The sequence below is a fragment of the Parus major genome, chromosome 2, assembly GCF_001522545.3.
Source record: "Parus major isolate Abel chromosome 2, Parus_major1.1, whole genome shotgun sequence".
Lineage (NCBI taxonomy): Eukaryota > Metazoa > Chordata > Aves > Passeriformes > Paridae > Parus > Parus major.
The window spans coordinates 130,117,723-130,142,955 of record NC_031769.1 but is presented as its reverse complement, the minus strand read 5'-3'; the positions used below and the strand labels follow the sequence as shown (position 1 = coordinate 130,142,955).

General features: G+C 36.1%; 1 protein-coding gene across 2 annotated transcripts in view; it reads right to left on the bottom strand.

Annotated features, from left to right (window-relative positions):
- SPAG1 (sperm associated antigen 1) overlaps positions 1 to 25,233 on the bottom strand; it is a 38,373-nt gene that overhangs the window by 2,939 nt on the left and 10,201 nt on the right. For both annotated transcript variants that reach the window (XM_015617595.3, XM_015617593.2), the window contains exons 7-17: positions 24,751 to 24,856; positions 22,389 to 22,519; positions 21,663 to 21,769; positions 19,078 to 19,240; positions 14,760 to 15,182; positions 14,274 to 14,373; positions 11,951 to 12,103; positions 7,645 to 7,817; positions 4,977 to 5,118; positions 3,949 to 4,075; positions 623 to 787 (exon numbers count right to left, since the gene is read on the bottom strand). In XM_015617595.3, coding sequence (XP_015473081.1) covers positions 623 to 787; positions 3,949 to 4,075; positions 4,977 to 5,118; positions 7,645 to 7,817; positions 11,951 to 12,103; positions 14,274 to 14,373; positions 14,760 to 15,182; positions 19,078 to 19,240; positions 21,663 to 21,769; positions 22,389 to 22,519; positions 24,751 to 24,856 — 1,790 coding nt within the window. The remainder of the gene's footprint in view (positions 1 to 622; positions 788 to 3,948; positions 4,076 to 4,976; positions 5,119 to 7,644; positions 7,818 to 11,950; positions 12,104 to 14,273; positions 14,374 to 14,759; positions 15,183 to 19,077; positions 19,241 to 21,662; positions 21,770 to 22,388; positions 22,520 to 24,750; positions 24,857 to 25,233) is intronic.

Sequence of the window (25,233 nt, the reverse complement as noted above, 5' to 3'; positions counted from 1 at the left end):
AGACTGGTAAGTATGTATTTTAATAATACATTTTTAAATGAAAAGGGGAAAAAGAATTCTTAAACGATCAGCAAAGGAACAATCCAAAAATATCAGATGACTGAGAAAATCCTTTCATCACCTAATTCTACCCAGAACTGTGCAAGCCTAATGTTTTGATCCTGTACATAACATTACATTCTGTGTTTCTTTTGTAAGATCCTACAGATGTTTTACTCTTGCTCTTTAGGGTAGGATTTCATTTTTCAGACCTATAACTTTAAGACCAGCACAGGAGCAGCCAGCACATCTGCCAAGACCTCTGCCAGCACAGCCCCAGAGGCTGCCCAAGGAGCACAGACTTCAAAAACAAAACTTCTATTTCACAGCTGCACTCTGTAAAGCATGTATTTCATAGTTTATATGCTTTCAAAGCATAAATTTCAAAGTTTAGGCAGCTTTTGTTTAAAAGGAGTATATCCTCAAGTTTAGTGCCATCTAAATGGACTATTTCCCTTCCTGCTGTAGTTCTGAATATGCTGTGAGCATAGATTTAAGATAGGAAAACAAAAGCTTTAATATTATCTCTTCACATGTGTGGTTTCTGTTGTGTTTGTTTTTAAGAAAAGAATAGGTATACCACCTCTTGTATGGTTATTTTCTTCCCTCGTGTTTGCTGACTGCCAGCTCCAGCACTGCTGTCAGGGTGAAGCAGTTGGGTTACCTCCTCTAATTCCTTTTGTGCTTCAAGAACATCTGGATCTATTAGAAGGACTTTGTTGAAATCATCAACACTGGCTTGGTAATTCTGTAAGTAGAAGAAAATATTTTTCTCATAAGCACATCACTAGAAAAATACATCTGAAGTACTATACTGTCCTTTACAAATAAGAAACGTAAAAATATTGGGATCTGGACACTAGGTAGACAAAAATAATCTAAATACTGATAGTATTTAGATTTTTTTATCATTAGAGGGGAAAAAGGAAATGAGACAGAGTTAATACTATGACTAAATACTTCCAATTAAATATATAATAAAAATAATTAATTCTCAGATAATTAATTCTCTGTTCCCTGTATCAGAGAGCAAATTATTGAAGTTTGCTGCTTTTAAGCATAATTGTTTACAGTGTAACACTGCTTCACAATTAATATAATGTTGAGTTCAGCAAGTTTGCCTACTTGCTTTGCCACTAAGAGAGTTAAACTGAGCTTCGATTAAATATGTACCTAATATTTCTGGGCTTCAATCCAATAGAGCATCTCTTACAGTGAAATTTTGCTCATACTTGAGTAGACTGCAATTATGTTGACCTCTGGGTAAACAAGATTAGGACAAACACAGTGACAGAGTGGCATTAGGTTACAGTTCCTCAATAATCAGTCTTGTAATTTGTTTAATGCTTTTATTTCACATTTTTTCTGTATAATTACTATATTTTAGTCTAAATGGTCTGGAGAGACAAAGTTAATAGCATCAATTGAGGAAGACTGGAATTATCACATAGGAAAATGAAGACATCTCAAGGGCTGGAGTATCAAAAATAAAGATGAAATGCAGCAGCAAACAGTAAAAGACCATGCAGATAGTAAAAGAACAACATAATTTATTGTGTGAGTGGTCTAGTATTTCTTCTGTTCCCAAGCAGCATCATAAGGTTACTATTAAATCATGTGTATTATCATGGAAAAAAAGATCTTCATGTACCACCTGAGGTACTTCCTCAGCACCTCAACTGTAACACAGGAGCCAGTGTCCAAGTCACTCAAACCCTTTCCCACATTTTGTTTCATATTGGTGGCCAATGTTCAAGGGGCAGAGAGGCTGCAGGACATCAGTAGTGAACTGAAGCCCACTAGGCCACAAAGGAAGAGTGAGAGAATGAGAATTATGTATTCCTAATAAAGGAATGCACAAAGGGGCAGGTTCCTTTCATCAGAAATCCACTACTGATTAAGCTAAATAATTTGAATTACAGATGTGAGGATTCACAATGATAGAGAAATGAGATTCTAGAACAGACATCTGGAAATAGTAACAAGGGTCAGCAACCAACTCTACTGAATTTAAAACCGCAGCCTGCCTGACTGCCCAATAAAAATCATACAACGGGACTGTACCCAGAACAAGAGTGGACTACCAGCTGCAGGAGATGCCATACAGGACCTAAGGCATCTCACTAACACTTCTTCCTGATCTTCCCTTAACTACATCTCCGTAAATCTGTAAAAAAATCCCTTCAATTACTACATTAAATTTCACTGCAGCTTTTGTAGTTAAATGTGTGTCTAACTACATACAAATAACACCTTAGCTAGGTCTTTGCCAAACTACATGCCATTAGCTCATACAATTTTTTATTACAGTCATTTGTCAACTTCAGCTCATTTTTGTCATGTTCTCTGGTTTTATCTATCACTTTCATCCCTGAAATGAGCAATAACAAAGGCATTAAAACCAACTACAACAAAACATTTTGGGAGTCCCCAGTTCAGACCGTTCTGAAGGAGTTCATGAACACTATGTTTCAGGTTGTCTTCAATAATACAAAAATCAGGCTTTTTTCTAGGATATGCAAAAAAGCAAAAGTTCCTTCTCCAGTTCTTGACCTTCTTCACAAGTCTGTAATACCCTTTTTTCTGTCTGGTAGAATGACTACGTACTCATTTTTATACTGACTTTTTATCAAGTTCAATAATATAAGGTTAGAGATGATTAATACCAGGTAGCTCAGCACACTTATAGGAAAAAACATGACACAAAATTAGGACTTTTCACACTTTGAAAATTTCATAGCTACTGCAACAGAGGAACAAATACATCACATTCCCAGGACTTGCATGTGGAATTATAACACAGGATGAGAATAGGCTGGTATGCTGCTAAGCACAAACAGCTTCTCAGGTGATTTGTAAACTGAGACATCATCAGGTAATTTTTTGTTAAGGCATCAAACATAATGGAGGTCTGAGTAAGTGTCCATTCATCTGAAGGACAATGATGAAACTTAGTGCACCTCCAGTCCACTCCTGCAATGTGGAAGACAGCACTTCAGATGCTTGTTTAAAGATACTTCCAAATTTATTACAAAGCAGGTGATGAGAGCTGCCATTGTGAGCCTACAGAGCGAGAAGCTGGTAATTCAATAGCAAGTAAGAGCTGACAGGCAGAGCAAGGATTGCTGTGGAAGAATTATGGAGTGTAAAGGCTAATTTAACATCACTGAAGATGAGGAACCACTAGAGGGAGGGACAAACAACGACACGGTTCAAGTGATGGAACATGAGATTTGAAGTTACATTCAGGATGGATATGAACAATGTGTCTGCATTCATGATGATCAAGTAAAAGGATACTCTAAAAACTTTACAAAAGAGGAGCACTGTAGAGACACCACCACCGTGCAGATGGGAAGGAAAAGGCTGAGTGCTGACACTGCCACAGAATGACAAAGTACAGTACTGACAAAGGGCTGTAATGCATTTGGGGAAGGAGAGAGAAAACTACCATAATTAAAACCCTGGTTTAAAATGATACTTAAATATGAGCAGATGCCAAGACAGCTTGAGATTTTAGTTTGGACAGATGAAGACAGGCTTGGCAAGAATCCATTTGTCATCAGCAAAGTTATAGTAAACTCTTTGACAGATAGAACAGACCGGGATACCCAGAAGGAGAATACTAGAACATTAGAACAGATTTGAAACTCGCTTAACCAATCTCCAGTCAATCGTTTTTTATTGCAATATTCCTGTATTTTCTCAAATTATTACATCAACATGCAGGTTTTTATGTAGCAAAAATATTTATGTAATGTTTTATGTATGCCTAATGCTCTACAAAGTATTAAATCATCACACTGAGTACTTTGTATTCATCCATTCACAGCAACTACCTATTGCCTTTGAAGAGGATAAGCAAGTTTAGAAGTGCTTAAGAATACCTGCCATGTTCTTTTTCCTCACCTGTAATCCTTTGTACGCTAGTGCTCTTCTATAAAAAGCTTTAATATTAGAATCTTCTATCTGAAGAACATGATCACAATCCCGCTTAGCCTCTTCATATTTATACAGTTTCAAGTAACAGAGAGCTCTAACACAGAAAACAGAATATACTGCAATATAAGTAAATTCTACAGCACTCTAGTGGCAACATCTTCTGACTCATAAATGTTAATTACAATACTTCAAACAGTTCAGTCTCAATGTGATTTTTTTTAAAGTACATAAAACCATTAACTATCAAGAACATCACTGGATGGATTTAGAGAAGGCCAATTCCTGCAATAAAGGTCAAAATTCAAGTATGACTAATGCTTGAAGTTAAGCAGATATGCAAGTATTTTAAAAATGTTAGTACAATATGATAGTTCAGTGGTTAATGTAAATGGATTTTATACAGCCATTCTGGGTAAAAAAGTGCTCTGGATTAAATAAACAACACTGCTCTCTGTACCTAATTATTACTTGGAACTCTCCTATTCAAGTACTGGTCTAATCAAATCCTTCTTAGTTTGTAGAAGCTGATAAGATTACAGCATAAAGAATTACACTGCTGAATTAGGTCAACCTTTAAAATAATGCCAATGTATGACTGTGTTCTTACTTTTATTTTCTCAGAATGCACACATTTTATCTGAATTATTACTCTTCATGTCCGAAATATTGCTACTGCACGTCATTTTTCATTCAAATCATACCACTATTCTTAAAAAATATCTCAAAAATGCTTCAAAATGCTATGCTAATTATAACTTCTCCTATTGCTTACTCTATTTATATAGAACATTTTAAGATACATATCATGACATTAATACTTGCTCCCCTGGAAAAATGTTTTTACAAGAAATCTGTTTTGTTGTTATAAACTCTTACCAAGTAGAAAAAAATCCCTTTTCCACAACAATGAGTGAAGGGATGCAAAATCCCTATTTGAAATGAGAAAATACAACTACTGTTATCCCACAAAACAGCATTAGCTTTTGGATCTTTACCTGTTAGTGTAGACAGTACATTCCTCAGTATTTAACTTCATGCACTCACTGTATTTATTTGCAGCTTTCTCATATTCACCTGTTTTTACAAAATCATTCCCTTCATTTTTCAACCTCTTGAACTTTTCCATAGCTTCCTCACCTACAACACAAAAGGATCACAGTGTTACATAAGGTCAGTTTATTAAGGGTGGCTGAATGATCTATGCAGACTAAGGATTAATGCTTGGCCTCTGTCACTCTGCAGTTGGCCATTCCTATCCCAAGCCTCCCCTACTGCTCCAACAAAGGCATGACCAGACCTACATTTGGCTCACCAAATACTTCCCCATCCACCAGTGTTACTACTCTGCTGAAAATAATGGGAATGCAACAGACAGCTCTAAGCTTTTCCCAGTTTCTGTGTGGAAGAGAGGGCCTACCTGTGTCCACTGAGACCCTGCTTTTACTTAAAATGGTGGAGTTTTAATCAGCAGGATTAAAAGCCTTCCAGATCTCCACCATCACACCAAGACGGCCGTAATTTGATCCAGTATTCTCTTTGCAATCAACTACCACAATTACTATGCTAAACTGGCAATGACCAACAAATCTCATCAGTTGGCATTAGGGATACATCAGTAATATCCTTTGAAGAACTATTTCTAAAACATGCAGTGAGGAACGTGGGTACCACACCTAACTACAAACTAGACCTAACTATGCTCTTTATTTTCTTCATTAATACTGTGTTATTCCATAATTGCCTTTCCTTCTTAATTCCACATCATTTGCTGCAGATGCTTTTGTGTTAGGCTACAGTTTTTAGCTGAGTTTGCAGTGAAAAGCTGATCCCAACTGCAGCTTCATGATTCTGTTGTGAGCAAACAGTAATTAGCAACATAGCTCTAAGTAAATCATAAGGAAATAATCTAATTTTTGCACTGTGCTAAAGAATATGAGCCCCCTGCCAAGCTTCAGGTTTTCAACACTAAATAACCAACAATTTTAACAATTGAACTAATTGAGTTATTTTATAAAAACATGGTGGTTTCCTATGCCAGAAAACTACATGTGGACTTGGGGAAAAAAATAAACTACATGAAACACACAACCAAATTATGACTCAAGCTGCAACACAATTGTTGCAAAAAAGTGTCAGTAAGGTTAAACTACTGACTGAACATTATTGCTGGCAAACTTTCAGTACCAGCCTATAAATGTCAGGTCTCACTGATGAAGGAGAGGCCTGAGAAGGCAACCAGAACCTTAAGAGTCAGCCTTCAGTGAAAACAGTCACACGGTTACTGTTTAATATTTCTAAAAACAAAGCCTAACCAAAGCCTGTGCTATTTGAAATAGACTGAGATGTGTTTTGCATCAAAATGCTGCCAAGCACTTGGAGGACACTCAGTATGGCAGTAATGCACTACAGAGAGAGAATCCCATGACTGGTATGTATTTGGCCAACAGCCCAGTTACAAACTGCAGTCAACCCTGTTGTTAATTGAGGAGAGATTATCTTCAATAATACTTTATATTGAAATAAACTCAAAGAGAAACCAATTAATACTTGAATAAGGAGTGATAGGGTTAAAGCTTTTGCAAAGGGAGTATTAATGTCAGTAACAACTGAATCACAGAGCTTATTTACTGAAGGGGAAAAATGGAAACTGCAATGAAGGGACAAAAAAAGTCAGGAAGGAAGTTGGTTTCCTAGATTTCCTAGTGATTACGTACAGACAAATCCAGAACATCTTTGAAAGGTGTCTCCTACATGTCCTCTGCCAAAGCTGGGTGTTTGTGTGGGTGGTGGCTTTTCTGGGGGAAAACTGTGTTGTAACTGTATTATGATGCCAGAGAAACCACTGACACTTTTGTCCTGGGGGGCATCAGGCCCAGCATGGCCAGGCAGGCAAGGGAGGGGATTGTCCTGCTCTGCTCTGCACTGGGGCAGCCTCACAGTGAGTGCTGAGGGCAGCTTGGGCACCACAATATAAGATACTAAGCCATTAGAGAGTATCTAAAGGAGGGCCATGAGCATGGTGAAGGGTCTGGAGGGGAGGCAGTATGAGGAGTGGCTGAAGTCATTTCGTCTGTTCAGCCCAGAGGAAACTGAGGGGAGACCTCACTGAGGTCTTCAACATCCCCACAAGGAGAAGAAGAGGGGCAGGCACTTCACTCTCATGACCAGTGACAGGACTCAAGGAAGTGGAGATAGGGGAGGTTTAGGTTGGATATCACAAAAAGTTTCTTCACCCAGAGGGTGGTTGGGCACCGGAACAGGCTCCCCAGAAAAGTGGTCACAGCAACAAGGCTGACAGAGTTCAAGGAGGGTTTGGACAATGCTCTCAGGCTCATGGTGTGACCCTTGGGGTGTCCTGTGTAGGGCCAGCACTTGGGCTTTGGCGATCCTGATATTTCACCAATGAGTATTTCTGCTGATTTTATATAACTTCAGAAATTACATGCTGCAAACTGCATCACTTAGTTTAAAAAAAGTTACCGTAACTGTGCTTCACAAAGCACACTGAACTCCATTACATAAATGACAGTCATTTACTCTGGCTTTTAACAAAGGTCTCTTAATAACTATTTTCTAAAGCAGTGTCTTTGACATTGTTAAGATGTATTCAATTTTCTAATTAGGTTTATTTTCTGAATGTATATTTGCATTAGCTATACGTACGATTCATCTGCAATTGTTCTTCTCTGTTGAGGTCTGTAGTACTTGGTTTATTCTCTGAAGGAAGGCTTCCTCCATCCCACCTGTGTAGCTGAGCAGCAACTGGAACAACTGGAATTGGTGGCAATTTCTCCCTCCAACTGGGACCATCCTGATCTATTAAAGTCTTTGTTATTCTGAAAAAGAACAGCCCCACCAACATGACTTTTCATATATTTTACTCACACTTTAATAACTTACAGCCAATTCAGCACTGCAATGTTACAATTTAAAAAAAAAACAAACCACAACAACCTGAACAATTATCCTTAATGCTAATTTGAAAAATATTATCACAGCAGTCAACAGTATTTCATGCATGTAAGATTCACACTTTTTCCACTTTAGAGTATTACGCTGGCATTTATAAGACAAGCTGACTTCAACTTCTATGATCTGTAAATATTTAAGCCAATGACTGATTCTACAACTGAGCTCTTAAATGCTGCCTAGAATCCAGTAAAGAAATTAAAAAAATATATCCAAGTATTTACTTTCATTACACTTCTCAGCTCTTCAGAGGTGTTATTTGTATGCAGTGTAGATTACAGTATTCTCAGGAAAAATGTAATTCTTAAATTTGCAAATGTCAAATGAAACCTCTTCCACAACAACTGTCTAAAAAAAGCAATGCAGATCACAAAGTAGTCTGCATTAAGTTGCATTTTACAGTTATATAGTGAGAAATGTATTGATCAATCCCCATTTAAAATATTTTAATTACATATAAAAACTTAGTTTAGTCCTTCTTAAACCAACACATATTATATGTGTCAACTATTTCCACATATATGTGGCTCAATCCAAAAACTATTTGAGTGGGAGTTTCCCACTGCCTTTTTCTCTTTTGGAGAAAGACAAAAGTAGACACAGTAAGTGAAGCCATTTAAGATTTCATGTTTCCATTACAAATTTTGTAGTGTTAAAAAAAAAATCAATTATAAGAGTAACAGTGTGATAAACACCTCCTGATCTCCAAATGGTTTTAAGAATCAAGTTCAACTGGTAAAAAGTCTGATTTGTAATTTAACAAAGGAAAATTCTGAACTGATTAGCAATGCAAGTCACATGGATACCACAGGAAATAAAACTCAAAATTTTTGTATCAGGTGCATTTCCACCTAACACAGGTGTGAGAAACATACTACATGAACACACATCCAAAAAAAAAATTAAGAACCTTGACAGTGACATGAAGAACAACACAGAATGAACATAAATTACCCAATAGAGTTTTCTTATTTACTTTTGTTCTTTTTAAGAATAACAGCTATTTAAAAAAAAAAGTGTCTGTGTAATAGTTTGCATCAGAGCACTCAAAACTATATTCGTTTCCCATTGTGGTCTGATCAAAAAACTTATACAAGAAGCAGCACCAGTTCTAATCTCCTTTATGTGAAACAGAAATTACATTAAAGAATGATAAAGACTAAGAAGTCTGTTTGTAGAGCTATATAATGAGCAAGTTTACATCTTACACTATGCTGCATAAAAAACATGTGGTTTTGACTTGAAAGTTAATTTCTTCATTCACAAAATACCACATTCCATAGTATAATGTAGTTGCTTTATTTGTTACCTAAGTGATCAAAAAGACTATTTTAATGTATGTTAACTGCACATGCCCTTGGCAGGGCCCTGTACTATTCTCAAATATCTTAGAGGACATATCAATTATGTGGCTTGTCCAAGTACTGTTTTGCTCTAATTTTATTAAAACTCCAAGATTTTAATAATAGCCTGAACTCAATTGCTAAGAAAAAATGTGGCACACCACCATAAATTGAACAACCCAAAGATTTACTCATGTTGTTTTTTTAGGCAACCAAACAGTACGCTTCATATTAACATGTCAATTAATTAACTTCAGGTATTTCCCAGAGGAAGTAATGGAGTAGTTCTACAGGAAACCAGAGTCATATTGACTTAGTATTCTCATTTATCATAATGGGCTTAAAAAGTCGGAAGAAAAAACTCCAATTCATCAAAATATGCAGAAAGAATCCTGCAGTATCTGATGATCAACTGACTTCTTGTAATATCACAATGTAAGCAGAATCCTTTGCAAAAATGCATACCTGTGTGCCACGATTAGTTTAAAAAGCACAGGTGTCTCATGAATAAGCTGGGACAAATACACTCTTTTCCCACCACCAACTCCCTGACTTGACCCAACAATCATGCAGTTCTGGAGCTGATAACAAATTTCTTTCTGCAGTATAGACTCACATGGGACTTTGTAAAAACAGCTTCCAAGCTATTGCATGCAATTTGCTCACTGATACTAAAGGAATTGGGACAACTGGAATGAAACTTCAATTTAGTAGGAGGAAATGCATGAATATATTCCCATACATTAGAGCTTCTTTATTTCTAACAGAGAAAAACAAATAATGAAACACTCAAGAGGAAATTAAAATACACAAAGTAGGAGATACACTGATGATCACAAACCTAGGAAAATGCCACTAATTAAAAGCATGCTTGAAATTCAATTTCCAGTCATTTGGCACACATCATTTAAAGTGTCAGTTCTTCCAGTTTATCTAAAAAAAAATCACCTCAGGAACCAATAAAAGACACAATTTAACATAAGCTAATCAACACAATAAACACTCAAATAAGTGTTTATACTTGTTTCCATTATGTACCTAAACTCTTAATTAATTATTTCCTTTTGATTGCAAAATGATCAGGTAAAGGCTTGATATTAAAAATCCTTGTCTTTTATGTGAATATTAAAAATATGCAATTGATTCCAAGGTTTTTGGAAAGTCTGCTTAACTATGTAAGCACATAGAGACAAGCTTCAACATGGTTTAGCAAACCCACCCTCAGACACAAGTAGGATGATGGATATTTCCTGTCAGCATCTTACAGCATCACTATCCAATTCCCACAGAAAATTAAAAACCAAGAAATCCTCCAATAAAAGAGGGTTGTTAAGATCTGATTCTCCTAATATAGAAAAATGCCAAAAAATGCTACCTTTGGGATAGTCTCTTTAAGTTAAAAGGCAGTCATTTTTTTTAAAATTCATCTCTTACTTTGGAAATGAAAATGAAAGCTTTAGTACAGTTTCACTTGAAGTTTCAAATGATAAAATATTTCTTAAAAAATAAAGTTCAATTACACAGGAGGTCTGTGGTTTAGAAACTAATAATTCGCAAGCAAAAAAGAATTACCAGCAGAAGAGAAGAAGGAAGAAGCAGCTGAAATAAGGTGATGGGTTGCCAGGAAGGAAAAGAGTAATGAGCAGTGAAGCTAAAAACATAAGGAAGGCCTAGAGAGGAGAAAAGGAAGAGTGTTAAGGGGAAAAGGGAAATAAGCTTATTACTAAGCAAGTTCCAAGTCAAGGAGAAATATGAAAAGAGTATCTGCAGATAAAATAAGCCTATGAGATTTTTAAAAAGTGTAATAATTACAGAGGTACCAGGATAAGCAGTTCCACCAATCCAATCTATTATCACCAGAGATACAGAGGATCACTAAGAATTTTCATGTTATCAAAAAAATAGGACTTGTATGAGATTATCAAGTGTCACCATTTCCTCTGGTCAAATAAACAGAATTTAAAGAAAGCTATTATGGACTTTGATGAATAGTGCAAGTGCTCATGGCCTTGCCTTAGGAAGAAACAAAAATATACTAGATTCCATTGTAAAAGTCACATGCATGTGGGTTCCTTCTCAGTAATTAATGGCTGTTCTGTTTTCAACTTTATAATATTAAAATATAATTAGAGAAATTCAAACATTTATCTTGGCATTTGAAATTATTAATACTTGAAAATAACATTTAATTATATTTTTTACAACTCTAAGCTTTGCAGCCAACCACTGTATCAAGCTACTTTGGTATTTCCACAACTGCAGCATGCAGAAGGATTCACACTTCACATAAATCTCCAACTGCTACAGAAAGACTGTTAATACGTAAAGGAAGCAGGATGTCAGAGAAATGGCACGGACCTTAAGCATTACTTCATATAGTATAAAATAGAGGTTAGGAAAGACAAGTAGAAACACTATGAAAAAAAACCCAAAAAACTTTAAAATATTTAAAATACTACATTTTTGAAAAACATGAAAGGGACGCACTGCTAGGAGAGGAAAACTGAAATTATGGGAAAAGAACAGCCAATCCTCTACCTATAAGGAATTAGTTGTACAACTCTGACAGTACAAAATAGAGCAAGCACGTTAAACAAACAAATCTGAATTCTGTTTTCCTACGTTGACTGTTATCAGAGAATTTCTGTGTGAGTTACCTGTTAGCACTATCATTTGCTGCTTGGATGCTGCTGTCTATCTGTAGCACTGTTTTATAATCAATGTATGCCTGCCGATACCGCTCCATTGACTCATTTGCCATTGCTCGGCGTAAAAGAGGCTTAAGGGAAAATGGTTGAAGCTCCAGAGCTCTGGGAAAATAAAAAGAAAAATGCAGGATTGAAAAAGAGTAACTGGAATAAGAATAATAGAACTATTTTATGATATACACCACTATATGTAACTCTGTGATTTAGATAGCACTTAGAGTAAAATAACTAAGGAAAATGGGTATGAGTGGTTCATATCAATACCCTAAATGACACCCAGTTTTGAAATTGTTACTGTTTTTACTACAGTTTACTCAAAGCTCTGTCTTCCATCTTGGTGATGGAAAACTGCTCTCATCACCAAGATATGATTAATGTAATGGCACCTGCTTAAGAGCAAAAGCTATTTTTCTTAAGTCATGCCTAGATTGACACGGATTTAAAGTATATGGTGCTTTTCCTTACATGACTGAAAGTTCTTCCCTAAATGAAAGTGTGCACTTAAAAACCCCATTGATTAAGACAGGAATATAGACCTATTTTTCTCTGGACTTTAGGTTTTTGCCTATCTTTTGTCTGTTTACATTTTTGATTGTCTGCCTGGTCAACACCAAGCTCAGCATTGTACAATCAGAACTCCTTCCCAACACCACACACTTTTCCAGCAATAAGAAGCAGCCCATACAGGCTTTATTTCTAAAAGACTACCTTCTTTTCAATCTTACTTGCTAAAGATAAACTTTTGAAATAGTGAAATTAAGATGAGTCTAGACAATTTGATTTCATGAAGTCATAAAGCAATCCAGACTGAGATATCCCAGCTTTCTGCTAGAGATACAGCCAGCTTGCAGATCAGACGAGGTTGCTTGAGGCTTGATAGAGCTGAAAACCCTCCAAGGAAATCTCTGCCAGCATCTCTGGGCAACCTGTTGTAATGCCAAGCACTGTTCGTGGGAAGGTGTCTACTAATATAATCCTACATAATTTTTTACTTTGAAATTGTAACCTATTTGTAGATGAGCTATAATATATATATATATATATAATTATGCAATATATATTATATTACATATGATATATTATAGTGTTGCCTACTGAACATTTATTTGACATCACCTAATTTACATATGTTTGCAGGTCTGCAATTCTGCTTCCCAGTCTCTAAATTATTTCTACCTCTGTATTACTTCTACCACTAAGCATCATGAGTCCTTGTGCATCCACGAAATATGCATGACATTAAGAACACTATCATTAGGTAGTAAGAATAAAAAGGTTCTAATTGGTAAGAACAGAAAACCTAAAATCTCTGTATTACTGATTCCAGCTAAAGTTTTGCATACTTCAAACCTCCTGAACAGAAAAATGCTCTTAAATACGTCTTCTTGGCCAGCTGTCTGTGATCCTGCATCTATTTTAACAAAATACTGCTAATGAGTATTTTTTCCAGAGAACTTATTCTGTCAGGTAGAATATAAATATAGTAAGTTAAATGTTTTGTACCTTTCTATTACAAAGGTACATGCGTATTTTATTTTTAGTTTTGGAGGGCTTTTTTTTAACAGTGGAGTTCTGCTGTACAAAAAACTCCACTGATTACTTTACATGATTTCTAATTCTTCTAAGATACTTTTCTATACCTTGAGGCTCAGCTTTATAAACTCAATCTATGGAAATACCAAATACCCCAAAACATCAAAAGTACAGTAATAATTTAGTGGGACACAGTGTTTGGAAGTTATTGAAGGTGTTTGATCTTCTCTAACTCCTGTTATCTTTAAAAGCCACAATAAGCAGAAAGGATTTTAGCTCAATTCCTTAACAGCTGTAATTACTACTTATAACTATGTCAAGTATATATTAAAAAACCCCAAACCAAAACAACAAACCAACGGAGAACACACACACGTACACCACGCATGTGCTCAAAGTAATTTCTAATACTGTGATAAGCATCTGGCTTAACAAAAGTTTTATACAGAAGCTACTGCAGAATTCCACTGTAAACCTGCTTTTATATTAAAAATTTTAATCCTGCTATGCATTTCTGTGAACACAGTAAGCTTAAAAATTGTCCTTAAACAGTAAGTTAAAAGTTATTCCTTTCCTAGTTTCCACGTGATTGTTTATCTAAAAAAAGTATCTGTCATTTAGACAGAGAATCAGACTTTATTGATATTGTTCTGAGTCAAACAGCACTAGCAATATATCAGTTAAAATGTTTAATCATCACCAGGAATGTTGTTGTTCTACATGGGAGGTTTCAATTTACCTGTTACAATCCTGAATGCAGTCACTGCAGTTCCCTTCTTTGAGGTAACATGCTGCTCTGTTTGAGTACAAGATACTTAAATCGTCTGGACTTTGTTCTCCTAGAAGAAGTTACAATTAAAATCAAATAGTATTACTGAAATTACACTAAAGAATTAAAGATTTGCATACTCCAAGTTGCACTGCAGTGACGCAGTCTGCTGACACTGCAAAGCTCTAAACAGCTTTCTTTTATCATGTCGCCTAGAATATGTAAGTATTCAAACATAAATAAATGCCAACAGCTCTACCCCAAGAAAATTAAAACATTATTTCACTCATTTTCCTGTATTTTCTGTCATATGAATTGTTTACTGAAATGATGGAAGATTTACCGCATGGCAACTCCTGTCAAAAATCCAGGGGCAGGCTACATTCGTTCACTCGTAGCTCCTTTAAACCTTCTAAACAGTTCTAAATTTTAAGTATAAGGTATTATTACACTCACCTAGACCAGCGACACACTCAATTGCTTCCGAGTATTTGAGCACAGCTTCTCCAAACTGTCCACTCTTAAATAACTCGTTTCCTTCACTTTTTAGTTTTGCTGCAGTAGGAGGAAGCGAATTGGAACTGCCACCACCAGCCGACTGAGACCCTCCTCTATGCGCCCTGCAGAGCTCCTCAGCTTCGGCGCTTTCACTCTTCTCATGACTGCGTAAATAGCCATTAACTTCGCCTTCATGGTCTGACAAATGCTTTTCTGACTTCTCCGACGCGCCTTTTTTTCCTCCGCTCTCGGCGGGCTCCTTCTGTTTGTGCGTGTCTCTGTCGTGCGCCTTGCCGCCGCCTTTGCCGTGGGACTTTCTGTGCGCGTTGCCCATGGCGGGCTCCCCCGCTGCCGCCCGCGCTGCCGCTGGCGCGGCGGAGGCTGCAAAGGCGTTAATGAGCGGTGTTAGAGCCGCATCATCAGCGCGAACTATCGGCCCGCCGCGACACGGGGGTGCTACACAGGGACGCCTGCAGCATCCCAGCGCTAGGGGGGCTTATCTGCCTCAGAAAGCACTGCTAACGACACGGAAAAATTCCTACTTACAAGGAACCTGCAGCTGTTATTGAGAAGGGATCACTAGGAAGCCTCATTTCCCCTTGCTGGGCACATGGGAACCCCTGTCCTGAGGTGTCAGAATGGTACAGGGCTCACCTTGAAATTAACGCTTTCAATACCGCCTATTACAACACGGACGCTTTGATCTTCCACGACCAAATCAAATGCTTGCATGTTAAAATTAGATCACAAACTATCAAACCAGTAATGTTATACAAAACTCTCCTCAAATATAATATAGAATATGCAGGATAAAAGCTTATAAATCCTTCTCAAGAAGATTTCATTTAAACATGCCAAAAACCCTTTTATGCTTATGCATGTGCTTATTCAACTTTCACTGTTATTTATTACAAATTTATTCAGAAGAAAATCATAGAATAAGAAAAAGGGTGTTAGATAATAAAATCTCTCTCTTCTATATTCAGCTGATTTCCTACCAAATTACCACCGCAGTATTCAAAGACAGATTTCTGTAGAGCCTGACTCTCGATACCACTTCTCACAGAACAACTCTGCCTTTTGGTACTATTAAGATGCTATCTTCCCCTTCCCTTAACCTGATGTATTTATCCCTCCAACATACCGGAATGATACTTTCAATTGACTTTAACAAAACATCTGACACTGACTCAATACAGAAGAACTCCAAAATGAAAGGAATAATTTTTTTTTAAACATACAAAATGTTACTGAAATTAAACTGACCAGGATGGAAAAGCATAAAATTGGTAGAAACAATAGATCCTTTAGTGCCTTCTACCTAGCTGAGGTCCCTGTTTTGAAATACCAAGTTTAACAATAAGTTCATACTCCACAGTGGGAACAATGATAGGCTAAATCTACCCACACAGACCTTTTTGTAAAAATTAAATTATTTATATTTGACACATACATCCATCCATGTAATTGGTGGTGCCAAATATACCAAAAAAGTTTAAAGTCTATTTGCCAGGGAGAATGGTGGTAAAAGGTTTGCTGGGCAGATGAATGAAACACCAGTATATTAACAACTTCCTTAACACACATGTTAAAATACTTTCATTTTATGGACATTAAAACTGAAAAAAAATTTAAATGTCACAGACAAAGAGGTGATAGGATGAACTTTTACAAAACATAGCAAAACACTGTCAAAGAGCATCCCAGCTTCTAGAGACAAAAAAAAAAAAAAAAGCAAGCAAGGCAGATACATAATATGTGATGTAAATGGTACTAATGTGAATAATGTGTAATTCCTGAATACAGGAGGAAACTTCCTAAAGATGAAGTACACAGAACCAGTCCTGGATTAAACAGGAAGCATTTACAGCATCTGGAGTCTGGAGTCCCCCTGACAATAGGAATGCTGATAGCTACCTTGTTTAGCTGCTGGGTAATACTAATTGGTTAAATATTTCAGGTCTGAGTAAACAGCATGCAAAAAATGTACAGCTATACTTCTCAAATATAATTCTCACTGTCTTTTAGTTTCAGTCTTTAAAAACAACGTTTCTGTACTGGTCTCTACAGAGAAATGTATTCTCAAAAGCAGTATTCTGTGCTAAAAAAAAAAATACCAATACTTCTGAACTTTTCTTAAGGAAAAAAATTCAAGACACATTATAAATTCCAAGGAGAATTTGAAGAAAAGTACTGAAAATTCTGGACAGAATTTTGACCAGAACAACAACAAACACACACTAGAAAGAATTCTAATTTATGTTATTACTAAAATAACAAACTTAGAATGGAAGAACCATCATAAAACTAAAAAAAAACCCAAACCACTGAATACTCTAACAGGAATATTCTAAGTTCGAGGAGTGTCAAATATTATATAATAATATAATATATATATATATAAAATATTCTTTAATATTGTAATGCATCAAGCAAATACCACACAGCTCAACAAATTTGTCTCAGTTAAAAGGGGCTATTTAAAATGTATAAATTTATCTTTAAACTTGAGGGTATAACATGTCAAAATACCAGGTGTTTTGTCGAGCACACACATGATTTTTAGGTTTTGCAGTGCTTGAATACTGGGTTTTATAGTCTGTATGATGCAAGCAATTTTCCATTTGTATTGTACAGAAAGGGCTCTTTTTACTTTTGCTATTGGTTAGACAGAAGATGAAGAGAGACTACACTTTATTTAGACTTTGTTTTGTTCAAAGTTCAGAAATCAACTCTTCAGCCCTAAAGAAAATAAAAAATATTTTGATTTTCTTTTTCCCAATCTCTAAATTTTAAGTTTAGTAGGAATGCATCAGGCTTACCAACTAGAATGTGAAATAAATGTGACTACATGGCTGGAGTACATGGACTACAGGACTGCCTGTGATTACAGGACTAGATGTTTAATCTACTTATTGCTGTTAGATTCACAGAACATTTTTATTCATTAACTGAACTGAATTCATATTTGTTTCCAGTTGTACAAGAAAATACAGAGTAATCTATGAAAATGCTTGCCACTTAAATCTCAGAAATACTTATGCATATCACAGGAACACATATGCCATTGGCGTCAGATGACGATCTTCCCTGTGTTTAAAGGCCTAACCTTTCATCAACAGAATGGAAGTCTTCCTATGGAGCTAGAAGGCACACAGTCATCTGAATGCTCACAGTAGAAAACAACCTCAAATGAACAGACATTTAAGGCTAGGGACATGATGCAGCCTCTCTTCCAGGGTTTTAGCTCAGGAGATTTGGTAGACACCAACTGATGTGGAGAAACGTATTTTCCCTAATCTTGTGTGCCAGTAATGCATTATTATATCACACACGTACAGTCCAACATTCATGACTAAGCTGCAAAACCCACGGACTGATTTAGTTTCAAGATAAAACACAGAAAACATAAAAGTCACAGCTGTCATGCCACAATACCTTAAAGAACCAACATAACTAACACAAAGGAGAAGGGTGAAACCGGCCTAGGGATGTTATTCTGTTGCAGGCTGGAGGCCAGCAATGCAGCTGAATCTAAAAGCAACCAGCTAACAGGAGCCTTCCCAGCCCCTGCTGCCTCACCTCCTCCTGCAAGCCATGGATTCTGATTATGCCAGTGGCTTCATCCCAAGAGCCTAGCAGTTAATCACATACTAATCCAGGAATGGGAGACACACTTCAGCTGCTTGTAAACTACACCCAGTACAAGAATTACATGTTGTTTATCTCTAATATAAACATCCACAGCACTGAGATGGGCTCTTACAATTAAAAAAAACCCAAAAAATTTCCAAAACAAACAACAAAAATTACTGATGTTGACAAATTATACTTGATCATTTTTACACCCTTTGATGCAAGCACTGGAAGAAAAATGCAGAATAAAAGTGTGCTGATGGGAAGGCAGGAAAGCTGTGTGGCAGAAAGATCTCAGAAACACAAAATGTTCTCTCACCAGAACAAATTTTTAACTGTGTCCACATCAAAGGACAGGTGTAAAATTGCACAGGGCACAGGGAAGTAGGTAATTTATAGCAATATTTTCCATTTGTCTCCGTTATGCTCATTCTAGAAAGAATTACAAAGATGTGTAATAAAACTGGATTCTAGATTTCACACCCAGATCTACTTTAAGTATTCAATGTAAGTTTAGTCCTTGAACAGGCAAAATTCTTTGCAAGAAAACATTGATGAATTGTGTGAATAAACATTACAATCTTAAAAACAGTGATTTGTTCCTTAGGTTAAAATAAAACAGGAAATGATAAGACATTACTTTTATCTCCATCATGTCTTTCACATTCTTCTGTATTTTTCCCTCTTCCTTCACCATTTTCAGAATCTTCTATCTCTTGAATAAGTATTTTTTTTCCTTTGCCTCGAGGCCCAGATACAGGGTTTAAACCTTTCAGTTTCTCTTCAATCTCTAGCAGACTTTTCTACAATAGAGAAAAAAGCCAGCAATAGCATGTCTTTTTTATAATGTATATAAATGACAAATTATGTACAGCAAATACATTCTGTTAAATAATCCATGTAAAATCCTGAAGAATTACCAAGATAAATATTGCTAATATAAAAAGATTGCAAATAAATGTGAATTTTCCAAGAGTCAACATCAAACCACAATTAATAGTCAATTTCTGTCACTCTCACAAGATAAAGACACAAGATATCTTTACATCCTTATGTGAAAATATCACATCAATAAATAAATACTTTTCTTGAATGCACTGCTTATCAAAAAAAACCAAACTAAATTCAAAGGAAAAAAAATAGATTTATGATTGTGAGATCTGGCATGGTCTACTAAGAAAAGATGTGTAAAACACTAGGTTCTCTAGAGAAGCTCCAAAAAAGCCTAAAATCAAAATCAAAATTTATGCTATGGAGAATCTGATGTCAGATGGACATCTGATGGAGAAATGCAACTGAGAGGACTAGAACCAAGAGACAACAGTCTCTTAACAGTGTAGCAGAAAGACACTGTTGAATAATGATAAGGTTTTCTCCTAATATAAGAACTGCAATTAGATCATCAAACAGCTTCTCATTCCATAACACTTTTCCATTACTTAAAAAAACCCCTTTAACTGTGCTTAGAATCATCAAGGTTGGAAGAGACCTTTAAGATCAAGTCCAACTGTTAACCCAGCACTATCGCTGTAACCCATAAAACACTAAATCACTTTACATAGTCAGAGTAAGACACACCCAGCACTATGTGGTACTTTGAATGTAACTCAATGCTACACAAGAAAGTGCTATCTCGGTACTTCCTGCCTCAATTAAAAGACAAGAACAGGATCAAGCAAAGATTCACATGGACAAACTGTCTTGAAGAATTCCAGTTACTGAGAACTAATTCACTTTTGTATTAGTGATTCTAGATACAGATGTGCACTCTGTATATGTTCCATGCATTCATATTTAGCTCAAGAGGGTTTTGAGGACCCTCCAAGCAATGAGAAACTTGAAAAAATGCCCTGCCAAGCACTTGTCATTTCTCAATGTGCCAGCCAAGGCATAATAGTTGGCATGGATAAGGACAAAGTAAAGACATCTGCTTTCAGTTACAAATGCACTGCTCATCAAAGCAAGTAATGGAAGAGTGTAATCAAAATGAGTGATTATCTATGTCTAGTATTATAAGAAGTCTTAGCACAGCCCATTTGATCTTTTTACAAAGACTGTTGAAGAGTTGTCATCACAGACTCACAAGTTATTTAGTTATTCAGTCTTGGAAACAGAAAAGAAAAAGACTAAAATCTCTTTAACAATTCAAATCTGGAAACATATGATTCCTTGGTTGATACAAAACTCAAGAACTATTCTGGACAGGAACTTAGCTCCAGGAATACCCTAAAAGGGATAAATGCTGTATGTGGTGAATTTGACACAAGAAGCTTACACCACTTTCTCTGGTTCAAGCAATAGTAGTAACTCCATGGAAAGAAGCAGCAATGAGCAACCTGCTAGCAGCTTACAATATGCCACCAACAAGAGCTGGACAGAAGTCAGAAGCTGGGACAATTGCACAGCATCCAGAAGTCATATGTAAAAACACTGTGAGGGTAGTAGCATGATGGTCTCATAATTAACATACAACAAGCAGTTTATTATCAAAACTGTCCATTACTTAAGATTCTAAGGACACATAGAGTCCAAATGCAAGGACTGTTCTAATCTGCAAAACATCCCTAAGATACCAATGAAGGGACACAAACCAGTCCTCTCCTAAACAGCCAAAGTAATAGTAGTGCAAGGACCACATCCTCTCCTTGATTTTCAAAGAAAGCACCTGGCTTTCTTTGATCCAAAATTGGTTATGAAGGGTCCAGATTTATTGGAAGGTATGAAAGCTTTTTCATTCTACCCTGGAGATGAGAAATGAGGATTTATAAGCACAATGAAGCAAGGACAGAATCCAGCTATTCTCTTTTGGGTTAATTTTACCATTATAACAAGAAACGCTTGGCATCTCTGTTGAATTTTTCTTCTCATTATGTACTCAAACTTAAATGCACCTATCTCAGTGGATCTTTTCAATAAAAATTCCCAAATATCTTTGATCAGCAAGACACTAATACTGCAAAGCATGTTCAGCAGAAAATGTTTTGGGCACCTAAATTACATTAATAGAGAAGACTTTTACTCACAATCAAGTCCTGAACAGAAGATCTGGACCCATTCAAGTACCTAATCTCCACAACATGTGGTCTTGGGAAGCTGATCAATGGCACAGCAGATCAAGTGTGTCCTCAAAACTCACAGTTACATTAAACAACCTGAACTGTACTCAGTTTATGCTACAACTGCATACAACCTCTCTCTAGCCATATTCAACTCACTGATCTTTACCTTAGCCACAGAGTTTTCTGGTTCAACAGTCAGCACTTTATTCAGATCCTCTATAGCTGTCTGGTAATTCTGCAGATGATTGTGTACAGTGGCACGACGCATCAAAGCTACAAAAGAACGAAGTACATTATTTATGTATTTAAAGGATAAAGTGAATAAAAATACACTATTTTTTCTAGATAGATTAAGTGGAGTTAAACAGTTTTAAAAATTCTGCACTTCTATATTAGTAACAACTCTTTTCTTGATGATTTTTAATGATGCAATTTCATCTGATGTCTTTTGAGGCAGCAATCATGAATTGTGAAGCACCTTGTAATAGTTTCCAAATTTTCTCCCTCCACCCATGCAAATACAGTTAGCTACATTCAAGTCCTTGACTTCAGAAAATAATAAACCAACAATTTTGATTGTCTTCATGTCACTTTTAAATTAATTTATAATTCAGTGTGGGTATTATGGAAACACTGCACAAATACAAGAAGACTTAAAGTTATCATATGAAAAGCATGCTGCCATGTATGAATTCCCATTACAAATCAACAGGATGAATTGCACAAAACTTCACTAACCCCCAAAGAACCATTAAAACTGCTTTGGGAAGCCATGCTGTCTCCTTATTTGTACTTAGACCTTATCTAAAGCTCAATTAAATCAACTAACAACATGTACCATTTTATTTGCTAGAGGTAAAATAATACACTGACACTTTATTTTCTACTTTACCTTTTATGTTGCCAGGTTCCATATCTAGAACCTTCTCACAATCCTGCAAAGCACTGTCCCAGTCCTGAAGTTTGATTTCTGCTTGAGCTTTGTTATTATATGCAGCTGCAGTCGGTATTACTGATATACTCCTAAAAGAAAGGGAAGATTGATCATGTCAGAGCTAGAAAACCTGAATTTAGAAACACTTCACTACTGTAAGCTGAAAACAGTACTACAGAAATATTAATACTGGTATTCTACACAGTAGTGCTTAGGGACTCCCTCCTGTGAGACCACAGTCAACCATCCACCAAGAAGATTTACTGTCTTCAGAGGCCTCTTGCTTGCCAGGACTTAGACCTGATATGTTGCAGAGGCTCATCTGTAACTTAGACTGCTACCTCCTCCTGCCATCCATGTAGACTCCAACAAAACTGCCAACTGAAACCTTTGAAAGATGAAGAGTAACTACGCAGCTCTGGGGATTATGATGAAAAGTATGGTGGTGGGGGAGAACACATGGGATTCTTCTTGATCTTGCTTGTAAAATGGAAAGACTCAGGTAGCAGTGGATGAATTGTCCAGGTCAATGTCTGGCTGCAGGGTGGTATTGTAGGTAGGGCTTTAGCTTCTGTAACAACAGAATCATCTCTGAGGAATAAGGACAGCTGGGATGCACATAACAAAATGGTGTAAAGGAATCTTTGCCAACAACCTTGCTAATAATGCAAGGAAAACTAAACTGTGTTCACTGGGAAAAGTAGCAATAGAAGTACCAGGGTGGCAGCACATTGCAATAGACTCACACTTTCCTTGTGGAAAAAAAAGAAAACTTGGTTGGAGAACAATTTCAAATGCTTGTCTACAAATGCACAACGCATGGGAAAAAAAAAAAAAATAATAAAAGCTCTATGCAGCTATGATCCCAGTGGGATAACAGAAATGGCAGGATAATCTGTGCATACTCTTTAGAAACGGTAGGAGGGTGAGGAAAAAGAGGAGATCCATTCTAGTCTAAACAGTGATTCAATGTGTGAAGGTTTGTCTTCACACAAGAGGAACAGGCAAGAGACTGACAAGCCAGTCAAGAAAGCCAATGGGTAAGAATAAGAGGTCAGATTCTACATTTTCCATTTTTGTCATAGATGACCCCTTCAGGTTATTAACAATTCACTCCAAAATATTTTACTTTAATATTTGTAACTCTAAGAAAATAGATATCAGATAGAATTCGAAAAGTGACCAGTTAGAACAGCATGGTGTCGCTATCATACGTTTCAAAAGGCATACAATGTCCCATGGACATCAAAAATGGAAAAACTCTCAATTAAAAAGGATTCTGCCTATCCTTAGTAATTAGTACCTCATTTATGTTCCAAAAGCAGATGTTTTTACTTATTTTATATTAGTATTTGTATTTTATGGTATATGAAATACAGCTATAAACTTTGTTTATGTCTGTGTAAAAAACCCAAATAAAACAAGAAAGGTTTTAAGGTTTTAAGGCTGCAGGTCATGAAAAACAACAAGAAAAACCCATCACGCATCAAATGCCTCAGTTAAGCAGACTGTGCTCTATAAATATCATTACAAGTGTGCACACACACACACATATATATACATCTGTCTATATCAGCAACCTCCATACAAAATTTCATAAGCTGCTCTACAAAACTCTGCCTCTTTCAGTGACAATATGAATGATACTTCCTAAACATAAATATGTTAAATATTTATTTTATTGCTGTTTCACACTATTTCTCATTATTTTCTCCATACTTATCTGCACTGAGTACAGATGCATTAACCTTCTCATACTTTTATTCAAGGTTATCCCATATAATATCATAGCTCATTAATTATCTTCACATTTCATCCCACACTAGTGTCATATCACTACACTCCCTTATCACTGGTAATTAATACCCCAAGATTCCCATGTACCCTAAATTTCTAAATGACAACTTTGACACTTCTGATTTCTGGGATTTTTTTAAGTCCTTACTATTTCAAACCACAGAGTTAGACTATATTTGTAATTATTTAATTTCTCAACACTCTGACGATCCTTTTGTTTTTGGAAACATGTCCTTGAATCTCAATGGTTTAAAAAAATCTGAGGAAGTTTGTGACACCTGCAGATTGCATTCCATCACTATCTAGCCCCTTCTCGTCTGATAAATAAAAATTAATATCAGGATGGATCAGTGCTTTAAATATTCTTCTGTCAAATCTTTCTGCCCTTTTGAAAATAATCTAAATTGTCAATAGTTGCTTCAATAAGAAGTTGTGTCAATTATTAAATTCAATTAATTAAATTAAAACCAGCATTCACAAATAAGAGTCATTAAAATAAAAGAACACAATAGTATTTACTCACCGAGTGTAATATGTCACTGCTTCCACATAATCGCCAGTGGCAAAGGCTTCATTGCCCTTTTCTTTTTCACGAGTAGCAATAAAAATTTTCTCTCTCTTTGTCATTCCTAGCAAAAAATATTTCTACACAACTAGCAACTTGCACAGATGTAACCACAACAGTCAGATAAAAGACTTTGAATCTCATAGTCTGCATTGTTTTTAAAGCACATGGCTTACTAAAAGACAAATTTGTATTTTATCTTCTGTAATAAATAATCTTCTCATAGGCATACAATTCAGCATGCAAGAAAAAAGCAGTTGGCTAACCTCTACCATTTATTTATAATACCAGATTATGCTTTACTACTTTACCTAGTGCTCCCAACTAAAAATTAACATTCTTACTGTTTATTAAGCAAGACTAAATTTTTTTCAAACATGGCTTCAAGCTCACTTGATGATCTAAGAACTTTTAGCATCTCTAGGGGCTGAAAAATAAAGG